The 16,967-nt window shown below is 37.3% G+C and overlaps 1 protein-coding gene across 1 annotated transcript; it reads right to left on the bottom strand.

Moving 5' to 3' along the window:
• Positions 1–10,904: 10,904 nt before the first annotated feature.
• On the bottom strand, positions 10,905–13,108 carry LOC104236026 (probable pectate lyase 18). The gene is made up of 5 exons (XM_009789871.2): positions 12,903–13,108; positions 12,426–12,787; positions 11,854–12,235; positions 11,591–11,729; positions 10,905–11,437 (listed from the first exon to the last, which is right to left on the bottom strand). Exons 1-5 carry the CDS (start codon positions 13,016–13,018, stop codon positions 11,216–11,218), a joined length of 1,221 nt encoding a protein of 406 aa, XP_009788173.1. The 5' UTR covers positions 13,019–13,108; the 3' UTR covers positions 10,905–11,215.
• Between the last annotated feature and the right edge of the window lie 3,859 nt (positions 13,109–16,967).

The raw sequence follows: 16,967 nt of genomic DNA, 5'->3' as shown, positions 1-16,967 counted from the left end.
ATTGGACAAGGAATTACGATCCGGTGCAATATCAATGTTGTACTAAAATTGTTTGAGGAAGGCCTGGGCCATGTCATCCCAAACATGCCAGTGAGAGATATCTTGGTCAATGAACCATTCGGAAGCTACCCCCACAAGGCTTTCTCCAAAATAAGCCATCAGCAACTCTTCTTTTCCTCCTGCACCCCTCAACTGGTTGCAGTACCTTTTTAGGTGGGCGATAGGGTTACCGTGTCCATCATATTTCTCAAATTTTGGGGTCTTAAACCCTCGTGGTAAATGGATGTGAGGGAACATGCATAGATTACTAAATGAAACACTTTTGTGACCACCTAGTCCTTGTATATTCTTTATATTCTATTCAAGACTTTTCATTTTCCTGGCCATCTCATCTGGCTCAACCGTCATGGCAAGCTTTTCATTTTCCACTGGTGACTCGTAATGAGGAGTCTGATTGTATGGGGACGAGACCCCGAAAGCCATATTTGGAGGGTAGTATTGTCCATCATAAGCATGAGATGGTGGCTCATTGTTTGGCCTCGTCACAATAGGTGGTGGCGGGATTGTATATACTGGTGCGCCAGATACGACGAGAGGGGTATTCCTGACTGGTGCGACTGGAGGTCGCATGTTAGATGTACCGGGGGCAGCGTGGAGGTTGTAGTTCGGCACATACCCTGGTGGTAGAATATGATCGCTCGTTGCATGGAGCGGTGTTTGAGTAGCCTGGGTTATGGTGGAAGTTCCCTCTAAAGGACCCTGGGGTGGAGGTCGACCGGAAACCCAAGCTTGATATACATCTGACAGTTGTTGTCTCAATTTTCTTATCTCCTCCGACTCTTGCTCAACTGACTGACCCTGTGGATTGTCACTGACCAACTTGATTTCATCACTATTATCCATTACCACTGCTCCCTTAGATCTTGTGAAGTAATGATGTGTTGCCAGTTTCACCACAAACCAACCACCTTAAGCTTACTAGATAAGAGGTAACAAATGTGTTAGGGTTAAGAATTTTACAGATAGGAATCATACGTAGATATGTTATGCTCCTAAGATATTACCATCTCTAACATGCTTTTGGAAGGCTTCATGTTTCATTCCGGCTTATCAGCTTGTTGCTTATTGACACTGTTATTTCATTCTCTCTTTTTTCCGTTTTTTCGCCTTATTTTGATCCCTTACTTTAGAGTCATTGAAAAATATTTGATCGAACCTTTTGTGGGTTGCCTACGTATCATGTCGCCGCATGAATCAGAGCATTACGTAGTTGAGGTACATGACCATTTTTTTTAACAAACATCTTTTTGGTTCATTTTAGAATTTTTCTAACCAAAATCTTTTTCATTGATTTTAAATATAATAATAATTTTTTTTGGTACAAGACTCAAAAAACAAGAGTTACATAAAGATAAACAAGACCAAACCTGACTTAAACAGACTTTTTAGGATAAAAGGTAAAACAACAAGACTCAAAACACCAAAAGACTCTTACAGACTCAAAAACAACAAAAGCATAATGAAAAAGGATTGATAACTAAAAGAAGACTTTGATCTCTACAGCAGAATCCACCAGCATCACTGTAATCAAGGCTCTTGTTCCCGTGGCTGACCGCCAACATTGCGGTATATCCTCTCCAAGTCTGCAGATATATGACGAGCAACGTTCAATGATACTTCTGCAAACCGCTCGGGCGTCATTCCCTGGAAACTCCTGCATGCTCTTGAGGTATATGTGGCTACCTCGAGGATCTTTCCCTTAATGTATTCCTGAGCCACATGCAACTCTTGATTTTGCTGACCACGGGTCTCAGCTAGATCCAGCGCATCACGCTCATGGTCCAAGGCCATATCTTTCTGGCGCCGAACTTCTAGCGACTCCGCTTCTAACTGATTGATCACCTTTTGGTAGTGGTGTCTTTCTATTTCAAACTCCGCGATCTGGCTCTCCTTGCTTGACTCAACTCCCCCTATCTGATCCCTCAGACCTTGGATTAATGGAGCAAAACCTCTACGCTCATGATCACGGACTACCCTGAATTGGGCTACTTTCTCTTCTTGTTACTGAGCGGTTGTGACTATGTTCTTATTTCGAATTTGGGCTTTGAGTGATTGCTTCTCTCGTGCCCACTGAGCCTTTTCTCGCTCGAAATCAGCCTGTTGTATGTCCATGGCTGTCTCCAGAATGCCCTTATCTTCTTGTAAAGTGTCAATACGAGATTAGAACTCTTGTGCCACCTCCCTTCTGGTTTCTCTAACTCTGGCATTGATTTCATCCTCCCAATCAACTGCATGCCGTATGGATCTTTCTGGCCTTTGCTCGGGGATATCCTGGTTATGAAACCACTCAAGGTATGCGATGCTTACCTCCCCCCGTTCACGATCAGCTACCATCTCGTCCAAATCAGAAAATCGACTACCAAACCAAACCTTTTGCGCATATGACTCCCTTGGAGGTTCCTCTCCCTTGAATTCCCACACGAACGGGTGCATGTCCTTAATCGGGGGCCTCTTTTGCTCTCTCCCTAGTTGGCGCATGACGTGTATAGGTGCGTAAGGTTGGAAACCTCTGAAACCCATGAGTATGAAGAACGGGCGATACGTTGAAATATGCATGACCTTAGCAGAAGGGAACCAGTAATAGTTCCAAGTGATTCTATCAGCACTCAATGAACCAAGTAATATCCGCCAAGCCCTCACCCCCTCTGGAAGATTACAACTCGCAGCTCTGTCTGGGTGACATCCAATGTAATTCATCCAATCATCATTGAAATTTACTACTATTGGATGATGATAAAGGTGCTCTATGAACCACATCTGCAGCAGAATGTTGCATCCCTCAAAGTAATCTTCACCTTCTTGACAACGGGTCAAAGCCCAAAAAATATCTCCCAAAATCATAGGAAGAATGGTATGATCCTCACTACTTTGCAAATACGAGACTACCGCAACCAATCGAATTCTGATACGCCCACCACGCTCTGGAAAGACAATGATCCCTAGAAATGATATCATGAACGTGAAGATTCTTAACTCCCTCCAAGCGTCGTAACTCAACTGGTTGACGAATTCTGTGCCTGAGAAGTTCTCAAACCCTTTCTCGTCCCCAAATCTGTCATAAAGATATTCCGACGGAACCCAACCTTCGTTTAAGCAAACCATTGGAATTCGATAAAGGCATAACTTCTTTAAAAAGTTGTTCACACCAACCTTTCTCGGAGCAGCAGGCTTTTTCCCACGAAGGTCTCTTCCTAATCCGGTGAACCCACCTAATTCTTCCAATGTGGGCGTCGTTTCACAATCTTTGAACCTGAAGACATTGTTCGCGGGGTCCCAAAAACCCACTAGAATCTTGATTAAATCTCTGTTAGGCTTAATTCCCATGATGTTGGTGAGGAACTTGAGGTGCCTAAATACTCGATTTTGTTCCCATGTAGCAAAACTAGCCCACCAATTACAGAGATTACTCGGGGTCTTATCTCTGATCAAGAACATAGGAGGTGTCTCATCCCTTACCCTTTTCTGACTGCTTCTTTGTGGAGAACTCATGATGATCCTAAGAATAAGATAAAAAGGGTTAGGACTTACCTAAACTATATGCAAATTATGATCATTCTTTTTTTTTTCTTTTTCTCTCTTTTTTTTGTCAATTTAGGACTCGACCTATTTTTTTTATTATTATAATATATATTTTGAAATTACCGGACACAAAAGTTGATATGATAAAAATGAAAAAAATGGCTACTATTACAAATACGGCCCTTTGATACTTCCATAGAAGGCATAAAGGATGTCTCGGCAAAACAGCCAAACAGAGGAACAAAATGATAAAACATAGAAAAAATAATAAATAAAAAAACTATTTTTACGAAAATGACCATTTGCTACTCCGAGAGGGGTTCAAAAGATGTCTCAGCAAATATAACCGGACAAAACTAGATCAAATGACTACTTTTGCGAAAACAGCCTTTCAGTACTTCCGGAAAGGTTTAAAGCTGCTTCGACAAAATGGCTAGATATGAGGGCAAAATGGTAAAATGTGACCAAAATAGGCTCTCTTTTTTTTCGAGAATTTTATGCTCCCTTTTTTTGAAGAGTGTGGGCTGAACCCGATGGAGGTTGCCTACGTATCTCACATCCGGTGAGAATCAAACCCGCGTAGTTCGATAAAACTAGATACTTTTCCCTTATATATATATATATATATATATATTTAATAAAAAATAATCTTTACAACTCACACCAGACTATTTTTTTAAAGGTTTATTTGCACTAAACGAGGAGAATTATTCTTTTTTTTTTCATTTTCAATAATTACACTAACTAATTTTTTTAACCGGTCGACAATGCAAGTAAGCCTTCCAAATGATGTATCAAGTAGCACATACGTGAACATGATGGTCTCAAAGAGGATACATGTCTTATACGGACCCGGCCCCTGTGCCGAGTTTCGCTAAGTCAAATGCACGTGATGCAAATACAGCGAACCTACTAGGGATATCCGGCATGAGGTTTGTTCTTCTAGGTTTAAATCCTATTGGAGAAGGTATCTAGACTGGCTTACTCGAGCGGACAACTCGAGCCGAGGAGGGTCAGCGTACCGGTAGCATTGCTTTCCGGCTTAACTGGTGGTGCTCCCCGCCTAAAACATGTGTGACTAAAATCCTTCACCGGGTGACAAGCACCTCGGCTATCTCAAAGAAAGCGGGCTATGTCAAGAAAATGCCCAATTTTTAATTTCAAGAAGACTCAGAGGGGTGCGTGAGAAGACAATTTATATGTACAGTTCAACAATATCGAAGCAGTATAAAGCGAACAGGTAGCACATTAGGCACAAATAAATCACAATATATACAAAATTAATAAAGCCAAATAAAAGTCAAAATGTACAAGCTCGAATTCTGGTTGTTCGCCAGCGGAGTCGCCAGAGCTGTCACACCTCCTTTTTACCCCTCCGAAAGATATATAATGTTATGTAACGTGTTATGGATTATGGGTTAAAAAGTTTTTCCATATGACAAATTTGAAATAAGGATTATTTTATTTACAGAGTCGTCACTTGGAATTGATTTTTGCCGGTGTTCCAAGTCACCTTTTATTTGAATCCCTATTCAAAGGAAGGTTTGACTCTATTATTATTGGTCTGCAAAAACAAGTTTGGGTAAGGAATTCTGTTGACCGGGGAGAAGGTGTAAGACATTCCCCGAGTCCCGTGGTTCTAGCACGGTCGCTTTATCGACTACATTTGGCTTGAATTAATTTTGGACAAACTGTGATTTATATTATTTTCATGTTTTACCTATCTGCTTTTATCTCTTGATTATTAGAAAAATTAAAGAATATTTTTGAATAAGAAGATGTCATAACCACACTACGCAAGCGAATGCGTGATCGACGAAATTTATTATTTAGTCATAACAGCGCTACGCAAGTGAATCCGCAGTCATGATAAACGATTGTTAGCACGTTATTTACTTCTGGGAAAATTACTACATTCGAAGAAATTAGTTTGGAAAATTCATTAAATATCACTACCGCGCTACGCAAGCGAGTCCGTGGTTATGACAAAAATAATTGGGCCTAAAAGAGGAGGCATGATATTTATTTGCAAAGCTAATTATTGAATGTCACAATCATGCTACGCAAGCGAATCTATGGTCGTGTTGAAATTATTAACGCACCTGATGAAGAGTTCACTAGCCTTCTATTTTAGAAGTGAATAAGTCATATAAATATTTAAAGAGAATATAGCTCTTTGAAATTAATTGATAAAACTAAAACACTTATATTTGAATGGCTAACTTTTATCAACTTAAGAATGGAATGATTTGGAGATTTTGGCCGCTAGAATAGCACTGGGCCTACTATGATTTTAAAACATCATTTTTTTCAATTCTAAGTGCGAGAAACAAACTGCCGCAAATCACTTTCTTTCTTCCCTTTCTCTTTTCTATTTATTTATGAAAAATATAAAAATATATTTTTTAAAGAAAATATCTTAACGATCTCATGCCTATTTGGCCTAACAGATCTATATTTCTTTTAGCAAAATATTATATTTATATGGAACTAAAATTTAGCCAAATTTCACTAAGAATCTTTACACCAATATAATCTCAAAGATAAAACCCTTTCACATCCCCAGTAGAAAAGAAATAACTCATTGATACCATGATCTTATCAAACTCGTATACATATTCTACTTTATGAAGAAATTTAGATTCTTCGATATCCATGAGAAATAACCTTAAACTAATATAAGAGTCAAGATAGTTACATGAATCTGACAAAGTCTTTGAACCCAAATGATAGAAAATATTCTTGGTTAAATTTCATATTGTACTACCACTAGCATGAGTTAAACAAAATTATAGCAAATTTTGTAAATAACACTAATCTAGAAGAAATTGAGCAACCATCATTCACTAGTTGAACTCGAATGGTACTCCAACAACAATAGATATTTAAGCCTCAAAAAATAATTTTTAATTACAAACACAGAACAATCAAGAAAATAATCTCGTTCATTGCTTTAAACATTTAACTAACTTGGATTAATTATTTCCAGCACATGAGATAAGAACTAAACTTTACTTTCAATTTATAAATTTAAGCAATCTCCACAACTAAAATCCGCATGTTGATTCCAGAACAACACAAAAAATATGAATAAAAAAGAAACTGATATGAAGTAATTCACACACCCCTGACATAACTTGTATCCGCAACTCTAATAACTTGATAAGAAAATAAGGAAAAACTGGAACTATTTAATTACAGGTGTTCCATATATATTCATCATAAGGAGCAGACCTTATTGAAGGCATGGAAGTAAACTAAAGAAGCTTAAATCATCTCATTTTTGCATTCATTCTTGACCCAAAAGTAGTACAACAATTGAAGAAATTACCTGATCAACAGAGAAAAAATATTAGCAAGGGAGGGACTGAATTTCAGCAACAAACAGCAACGCCACAGCAGCCAAATCAACAACTTATGACCCGAGAAACATCCCAGAAAAATCCAGCAAGAAAGTATTTGAAACCGGTAGCTACTTCCCCAAGCAATCACCTAGGATTCCTCTATTTTCTTACAAGTTTTACACTCTAAGAAACACTCACAAAGTTCAGAATTTTCAGCTCACTATTCAGTATGTTCAGCTGATCTTTTCTGAAGTTTTTGTGTTTTTTAAGGTGTAGAAGGTGATGGCTAAGTGTGTTAGAGTGTGTGTAAGTGCAAGATCCAGTCCCCTTAAATGAGGAAAAAGCTCCTCTTTTTATAGGGGGAGCAAGGGCCTTGGGATCTGTCAAAAATGATAGATTTTTGACCAAAAACCTGTCCAAAACCTGATTTTTGTCCAATGAACAATTGTTCTAACCAGATATGGACAGAATTTTGGAGTATTGTACTCCAAAACAGTTTTCCGAACAGTAAAAACAACCAAATAAAGGCCCTACACTCAAATACCTTCTATTACCCTCACAAACCAATATCCAACTAAACTATTGCTTCAAATTAGAGAGTGCAAAATCAGATAACTAGGCTTGAACCATTAAACTAACAAAAGAACCTAATGAATACAAACAAATAAAACATATAGTTAAGGCCTTAAACTAATTAGCTTAAACATAGACAAAACTAGAAATAATAAATATGAAATTAGAACTTAACAACTTAAAGGCAACACAGAATATGAATGATAGTGAAACAACTATCGAATCGACTAAAACATGAAGTCAAAAACGATACTAAACACAAACTAATAATCACTAACAGATTTCGAGCTAAGGCAAAACACCAAAATCAAACGCGAAACCAGAAGATCAATGAGCTTTGCCATTTATAAATAGTTAATCGGATTTCACAAGTGATTATCAAAACCGATTGACTAAAAAAAATATAATGACAGATTAAATGACTAACCAGTATTAAGCAACGACCAACATTGAAGAAAGTTAATGAAAGTAAATACGAACTAACTATATAAACAATTGAACTAATCTTTTGGTTTTTTTCATGAAATTAATATAAAGACTTAGCTATTCGACCGACTAAGTCGAAAAACTGAAAATTCAGACTTAACAACTCTATACAAAATAGTCAACCGATTAAGTCGAAGAACCAAAAATCAGAACTAACGGACAAACAAAAATAGTTGACCGACTAGGTCGAAGAACTGAAAGTTCAAGCTTAATCAAATCCACACAAAATAGTCGACCGGCTAGGTCGAAAAACCAAAAATCGGAACTAAAAAACAATAACAAACTACTCGACCGGCTAGGTCGAAGAACTGAAATTCACATTCATGAAGTAAAATGTAATTAAAAACTAATACTTATTGCACATAAATAACAGAAACATTAGTGGAAATTAAACCTTAGAACTAACACTAAAACAAAACAAAAAATCAGAAAAGATAAAAATAGGAAAAGGAAATTGACGTTTTACCATACAGAGGGATTCAATGCCGAATCGAGCAAAGAGACGGATGTCGGGGAAGACGCTATGACTGCCCGACCTTGAACGAGCGTTTCTTTCTAGCACACGCCCAAACCAATGAGTTCTAGCATTGTACTAGAAAGAAACGAGCGTTTTTGGTCGGCGATAATCTAAAAAAAAGGGCCACTGATGGTCTTGGGTGGTCGAGGTAGTGGCGAGCAGTGGTGTGGCGGGCAGCGGTGGTCGGATGGAAGCTTCGCCGGATATCGGTTCAAAACCAATATAAATGATAGCCCCCGCCGAGCTCTATCTATGTATGTAAAAATTAGGTGGAAATGGTGGCTCAATCTCCACGAATTTGTCAAAAAGTGGCGGCTAGGGTTTTGATTTAGGCTAGATTCGTGGAATTTGGTTGGGATTCGGAGGATATGAGGCTTGGATTCATGGAGAGGAGGAAGAGACAAAGAGGGGGTGAAATTTTGGTGGTGTTTGGAGGGGCTCCGCCGCCGGTGGCGAATTCCGGCAGGCTGCGCCGCCGTGGATGCCTTGCGGCAGCAGAGAGGAAGGGAGAGAGTGAGGAGAGGAGTTTAGGGTTTGGGTTGGGTGTAAACGAGGCTATTTTCTGATTTTTGGAGCCTTATATTTGGAGTGGGAAATGGATCTAGGCCGTTGGATCAAGAATAACGGAGGGATGGGATTAAGTCTTCAGGTTACTAAATGAAACGACGTAGTTTTGATCCAAAACTACGTCGTTTGGACCCTCCCCTGGCAGCCCCCTTGTGGACCGGGTTTGGACGAAATGGGCTCAAAGTTTGGGCCAATTTTGACTCAATTTTAATTAAAATACACTAGTCCAATTCCTACCCCATTTATCAAACTATTAATTAACTCTTAAAACCTATACATACACAAATAAGAAAAAACACACACACTCATACACATACACATACATATATATAATGAAGAAGAAAAAGATGGGGCAAAAATTAGGCATTTACAGACGGCTCTAATAAAAAACCAAAAAATGAAATTTTGGAAATGGTTGTATAACTTTCTCCCTGTAAAGGTTAAAATTCACCAAAATTAATTGTAAAAGAATGCAATACATTATCAATTACGTGTGCAACTTAAATCTTTCTCTTCAAAGTTTTCTTCTATGAGTGATAATCCTACCTTGTTAAAGTTGCCAATTTCTCGATATATATACCCAATGCATGTGCTTTTTTTTTTTTCATTGTGACCCATCACAACAAAACTTCCAGTAAATGGAAAGTTTGGAATGAAAGTTCACATATGCGAGGAAAGAAAAAACTTCAAAAAATGCATTTCTTTTATCTAATAACTTGAATAACCGATTGATCAATTATACAAAAATCGTTGATGAGTTGTTTGGTTAAAAAGGTATATAAGCTAGAGATTTCAAATTATATAGCATCTCTAGATTCTAAGTATTGTAAGTTCTAGTAACAAGCTATTATTGTCACTAAATAACATTTTCAACATGCCATCTTAAGCATTTTAGTATTCCAGTACCCCCACATGATCTTTACTAAAAGACGGTCAAAATTTGACCACTGCATGAACAGTTCTTTTAATATGGTTGATCGAATACTATATGTCTTTTACAATTACGATGCCAAATTGATAAGAAAGTGTTGGTAACTTTTTACTATAATATATCCCTTTTCTTTTACTGATTCCTTTGTCAATAGTAGGAGAGTGGGACTAGTTTGTTCTATTGGTTGAGGGGCACCATTGAAAAGGTTAAAACGTCTTTTTTTGTGGTGCATAAGAACTTACTAAAGACAACATGGTCTGCAATTCTTGGCATGAAGCATGATAGATAAAATCAGTATCAAATTCAATTTTGAATGGAGTTAAATTGGTACGCATAAAACACAATAACGAACGTCTTTGGGTTCCTCCTCAAATAGAATGTTCATTGACTTGAATTTTGGGTAGTTGAACTTGCGCTTTCAGGTGTATATATACCTATTGGCTATTGTGTATGGTTTTGGTTGATAATGCTTTGAATCATTACCTTTTGTCTTCAATCCAATGTTATCTATCTTTTGTCTTTTGGACCATTTTTGTGTATATGCATTAGTATAGCTAATTGTCAATGCAACATAATAATCAATGACAGAGAAGGCATTCTGAAGATTCAAATATAGCACCCCGACAATTTTAATTGTTTCAGTTTAATTGAACACGGAGTTTAAGAAAAATAACGAATACTTCTTATTCTTGTTATATTAAATTAAAAATGCATGTAATATATCAAATTGTCCTTGAATCTTTTAATTTAATACATGTAATATATCAAATTGTCCTTAAATCTTTTGGTATTAAACATGCCATGTGAAATGTTGGGGTTAAACATTTATCAAATATAGAAATTAAAGTAACATTTTTTTTAATAACATACAAAAAAAAGAGAGTAAAGTATAACATATAAATTGATGTAGATGGAATAATTCATTTAATTATATTGAAGTAAATCAACACTTGTAGACATGCATTCGTTAGAAGGGGATCAGTAAGTCCCAGTGGCTAAGAATAGCAGGCAGAGGTTGTATTTAGTAATCAAGTCAAAAAAGGTGAAAGAGAAAAAAAGAAATAGAAAAGATTACATAATGTGTCTTCTCTCGTTCCCATTTTTCCTACCCTCACTTCAATTTCCTTCAATACACCCTTTTTCTTAAATCTAAATTTTAGGAAAAGAAGACCAGAATATAAGTCAATTTTCTTGTGATGTTAGGAAATAATACTCCAATCAGCAACGGGAACCTTTCCGGCAAGTAAGGGCGCCGGCACCGGAAACAATGGAGGTTACTAAGGAGGAAGGTTTAGCACTCAAGCTTGAAGCCTTGGCATAGCTTGAAGAGGCTGCAGCTCCTGATTGAATGAAATATGCACCATTTAACATTAGGTCCCCATCTGTTCTCCAATTCCATTTCTTCCACTCGCTTTCTGGTGCATCCTCGTGCTTCGTCACCTATATATATAGTTCCAATAATTTATAACTCTAAGGGTCGTACGATTTGCAAGGACTATAATGCAGCGAATAATAATACATAAAATTGTCATGTTGTGAACAATAATATATCCACAAGCAAGACTATAATTGCTAAAATTGAAAGTTAATTACCTCTTTGCTAAATCTGATATCAGGAGCAAGGAATCTGTTGCCCTGGCTATTGATGGTGGGATTAGCACTCCCACCAATAGCATACATTTCCCAGTGAGTATAGTCATTGTTCACCACATGGAAATAACCATGTCTACATCTACATGTTTCAAAAAACCAACAATTTTCATTAAATTCTAATCCTATAACATAGATTAAATTTGCTTCCTAACTGATTTCAAGACAAGTATAAAGTAGCTTTTTGCTTTTATATATATATTTACCTTGGCATTCTTTGGACAAGGCCTTCTCCAAAGTGATTGAAGGCAACTGTTACTTGCATGTTCTTGTCTTGGACATGGGAATCACTGTGTCCCAACAGCATAACTTTATCATGGTGAGTCATGTAATTGTTAGAAATGGTAATTGCAGTGGACCCCATAATAGCATCAATCAAACCATCTTTGCAATTTGACAAGGAACAATGGTCTACCCAAATATGACTCCCCCCAAAAATGGATACTCCATCACCATCTGATATAGTCCTCCACCCATAATGCTGTGGAGAGCTCCTCACCATAGTATTCCCACCTTGCTTACAATCATGTATGTGAATTCCATGGATTATAATATTGGTCACGTATTGTATTGTTATGCATGGTCCACCTGCAACGACGAATTCAAAATTTAAATTAATAAGTTAACCTTTAACGTTTCTCGTACGTACTTTGCAAATTATAGGTACAAAATTCAATATTTGTTAAAATGTTAGTTATCATTCATACATAAGTCAGAATAAATATTAGATTCGGACATTCAGTTGAACTCATTGAATATATAAGCTATATCAGAATACCTGCAATGTGAACGCTAGCTCCTCTTCCATCAATAGTCTTGAATGAGTTCATAATAAGTTCTTCTTTCAGTTGGATCACCATGTCCCTAGCAAAAATGACCCATAATGGCTCGTTTTGAATGACAGCATATCGGAGAGTGCCCGGTTTAGGGTTAACCGGATCGTCGTTGCCGGAATCGGTGACCACGTAAATCTTGCCGTCTTTGCCGCCAATGGCATTCTTGCCAAAGCCAATAGCACATTCAGCTAGCCTTTGGCGGTTCTTTTCCCAGTTGGGATCACAACGCCAGCAGTCATCTATAGGGTTTCCCGTGCCACAAGAGAGATAGCCCAAGTTCCTCCTTGAGGCATTGTTTATACTCCTGCAAAGAAAGCAAAAATAAAAGAAAATGTGAAAACTTGTTGAGCATATATATAATGTACCACCAAGAAACAGAATAGATAAATACAGAGATATGTGAGACAGGCAAAATGAACCTATGTACTGGATCAACAACAGATTGGGGATTTTGTAAGGTAGAAGAGGCAAAATGGGGAGGAACTAAGAGAAGATAGGGCAGGAGGAAAAGGAGAGAAAAAGAGGAGATGGCCATGTATTTTTTCTCAAAGGTGGAAAGTGCTTATGAGGTGGGGTTAGTGAGAGAATTAAGAAAAGAGAGAGTCAAGGAGTAGCTTTGGCTGGGACGGGAAAAAAAGAGAGGGAAATGGAGGATGTTATAAAGAGAGAAAAGCCGGGGAAATTGGCGTAATTAAACCAAACGAGTGGGGTATCTTTAACCTTCTTGATTACATGTTTTACGGAGATTCCTCGACAAGGGACTATTAAGATTACGGTAAAAACTTATTTGCAACATGTGCTTAATTTACACTAAGCTAATAAATACATCCACCATAATATTCGTTTACACATAGAATTCATACATAATCATGATTAATCAATAACTATGATAAATTAATATAGTTTTGTGTAAACATCAAAGAGTGATACATGGAGGAGTATTGGCAGGGCAGATTTAGAGCCCGTTTGGCTTAGCTGATTTAAGTAGCTGATAAACATTAGAAAAACACTTTTAAGTGCTGAAGCAGATTTAAAAAATAAGCAGTTACGTGTTTGGATAAAAGTGCTGAAATTAATAATAAACAGCTGAAGAACTGGGTATACGAAGAGTTGTTTAAAAAGAATTATTTTAGGGATAAAATAGTAAATATTTTGGTCAAACCTAAAGTGCTTATAAGCTGAAATTTGATAAGTTGGGGGAGACCAACTTATGGTTTTTGGCTTATAAGCACTTTTACTTTTACCAAACGCGTAGATAAGCAAAAAATGCTTATAAGTCAGTTTGATCAGCTTATAAATTTAACCAAACTTTAAACTTCGCCTTGAGTATTGGTACTTTTGGGTTTTGGCCATTGAGCAAGCATCCCTAGCTAGTTATTTGAAGCAATTTGGTGCACTAAACTCTTTCCTAGTCGTGAAATTCGCAATAAAAATTGGACCACACTGGGACGAAGCTCGTCAGCAGCAAGCATATCGTTGGAAAAGTAAAAAATCTCTCATCACTCCATTTGTCTTTCTACTTTAGCATATCTTTTGGAGATCATAACTTTGACATGTAAAGGGTTATAACTTACTTTATTTTTAGGTTATTAATACACACTTGTCATAAAAATTATTCGAGCTTAATTTTTGAATCACTTGATACTGTATATTTTTTTTAGCTTCCTGATCAGTATAGAAAATTTAATCTGTTTGTTCAAGAGAATAATGGAGTATAATTCTCCTGAGATTTCAATGCATAGCACATATATTTCTCCTGCTACTTTCAATTAACACTCATAAAGCTTTCCTTCATTTTTTTTTTCGTAATCGTTGTAAACAAAGAGATGCACTTTCCCATTAATTAATTATGTTTCAACGTATTTTTCTAGTATCATGTGTGACAAAATTGTTTAACCAAAAATCTGAGTCCTTGGTCAAAGCTAAAAGAAAAATTCGGGTTACTGATAATCAGGAGACAAAAAATAAAATACTTTTGTGAACAATGGTAGAGGGTAAATAGATAAGTATTTCAGTGTATTCTCAATAGTATATCGTGTCCTTACAAATGATGATCCTTCTTCCTTTTATAGATCATTCTACGTAAAGGAATAAAGCCTCAGCTTTAATGATATAATCATGAGCAATAAATGACATTAAATAGGCCGTTACACAATCATTCCTATTAAATACCAACTTTATAACGTATCAGACATTTAATAATGAATTTGGGCTCCTTTCTGTCATCTGATCCTTGCTTTCAATGCCTTCTAATCCGTTGGCTGCAAATAATTTAAATTGGTACGAGACTCGTATCTATACGTCGTCTCGTGCTTATTTAAATTCTTCTTCCCGTGGCTGTTTTCACCGTGCCTCTTAGTCAATTGCTGTTTCTTTGACCATTCAACTAATCCACGTGTCATGCCACATCATTTTTAATATAAATTCAGTTTTTTTCCCAATACAGATAGTCCCCCCACTTTCCAATTTTTTTTTATCAATTAAATAATTGGGAAGTGGATCTTCATGTAAAAAGAACTTTTGCCACAATTAATGCTTATGACAGTACTAACGTCTCAGCAGTCTTTTCCATTTAATGCTCTGTCCATGTGTCATTTTATAATTGATTCCGCTATTCATTCCTTTCTTCGAGACTTCTTCATTCTCACTATTTACGAAGTGATAGCTGCCTTTATTATAGGCTTTTCATCATTATACTTAAAAAGTTGACGGTTCCCATTTTACACATAACTTTGTCTTCCTTTGTCTTCTTCACTAATCTTCGACACATACCTTCTTCTTGACAATGTCTTCTTCAAACCCTAACCGTAAAAAAGTTCCAATTCTAGATCAGTTCCCCAACGCCCCTATTAGACACAGAAGAGGCGGAAGAAGTAGGCCTCGAACAGGGTTAGAATCTACGCGAGGCGGTTCCTCTGGTTCTTCTTCAAGGAGTTTTGTTCCAAAAGCCCCTTCTTCTAAGAGTAGGGAAATTCTTGATACTTCTCAAGAACCCTCAGTTGATGATATAGTTCCCAGTGATTTGTCTTTTGAAAGTGACAAAACGTCTCTTCAAAAACAAATTAAAAATTTAGAAAGAGTCGATACTTACCCAACATTAGTAACCGAGCTTACAATCCCCACTATAAGAAGAGATTGTAATTGGAAGGATAGTCTTCGAATGTCAATTCCTTCCCCAAATCAAAGAATTTCTTCTTTTAGAAATGGGTATTCTTCTGTTTACACTTACCCCTTCACTTTGGGTTTTAATCCTCCGATTGACCCAGTTATTCTCGATTTTTGTCGTTTCTTTACCATTTGTTTGGCCCAAATTGGTCCATTGGTGTGGAGAACAGTGGCTTGTTTGAGATATTTATCATCCAAGGCCAATGTCAATTTCACCTTTTCTCATCTCATTCATCTATACCATCCCAACTTAATACGCCATGGGGTTTTCACCTTAACTGCAAGGAGCAAAAAAGTTTTGGTAAACCCTGAGGATGACAGAGATCGTGGATGGTATATCCGTTACGTTGCTGTCCGTACAGTGGATTTGATTGGTGAAACAAATATTCCCTTTCCTGAGAAGTGGAATTTTGAACGTAAGTTTTCTCTTATTTACCGTACCTACTTTTGAGAATTTCAAAAGAATGTTGTTTTTTAACCTCGTCCCTTCTTGGTTTTTTGTAGCAACCATGGGAGATGTGGAACCTATTCCCAACTTTCGTGGTTGGGTAGACTCACTTTTGAAAATTGCTACTAGGGAGCAAAGAACTTGGAAATCAATTTCTTCCTTACATGGCTGGAAAGTCAAAACACACGGTATCCCCTCTTTTACAAAATTTTGTTTTACATGTTAAGCACTTTTTCCTCAACTTTAATCATGTATATCCATTCTTTAATCAGGATTTGGCATTAGAGGAATGACAGCTGAAGTAGCTATGGCCATTCGCATGTCTGCGAATGCTGCTCTGGATTTAGATAAGGCTCGAGCCTTGTTGCCTAAAAGAAAAGCTACAAAGGGAAGTTCTGAAGAAGAAGAGGAGGGTACCTCCCTAATTACCAGGCCAAGGGCCAGGAGACGAATAGTCATTGATGATGAAATTGAAAACACTCCTGCTCGTACCTCCGCCACCGAGCCTGTTTTGATTCAATCTGATAAGGATGCCGAACCAAGAGATAATAATGAATCAATTCAGCACCTTTTTGACAGTGGTTTCGAGAGTGGCGAGCTCGGACCTGTTTTTGACGAAGCTCCTCTTTCCTCACTTGTTCCTATTTCCTCCATTCCTCTGCCTACCGTAAATGTTTCTTTACCAGCTTTAACACCTTCCATTTGTTTGCCAATTTCTACTGCTCCTATATCTGTTCCCTTGGCTACTTCAACCACACATGCTTCTGTTCCGGTGTTGGTTTCGACATCTTTTCCCTCCATTCCTTCTATTCCCTCCGCTGCTCCTCTTCCCTATGTTCATCATATAGAGACAGGTTCTAGCAGCGGAAAT

The sequence above is a fragment of the Nicotiana sylvestris genome, chromosome 6 (assembly GCF_000393655.2).
Source record: "Nicotiana sylvestris chromosome 6, ASM39365v2, whole genome shotgun sequence".
Lineage (NCBI taxonomy): Eukaryota > Viridiplantae > Streptophyta > Magnoliopsida > Solanales > Solanaceae > Nicotiana > Nicotiana sylvestris.
The sequence above is the reverse complement of the archived record's forward strand: the minus strand, read 5'-3'. Positions and strand labels throughout refer to the sequence as shown.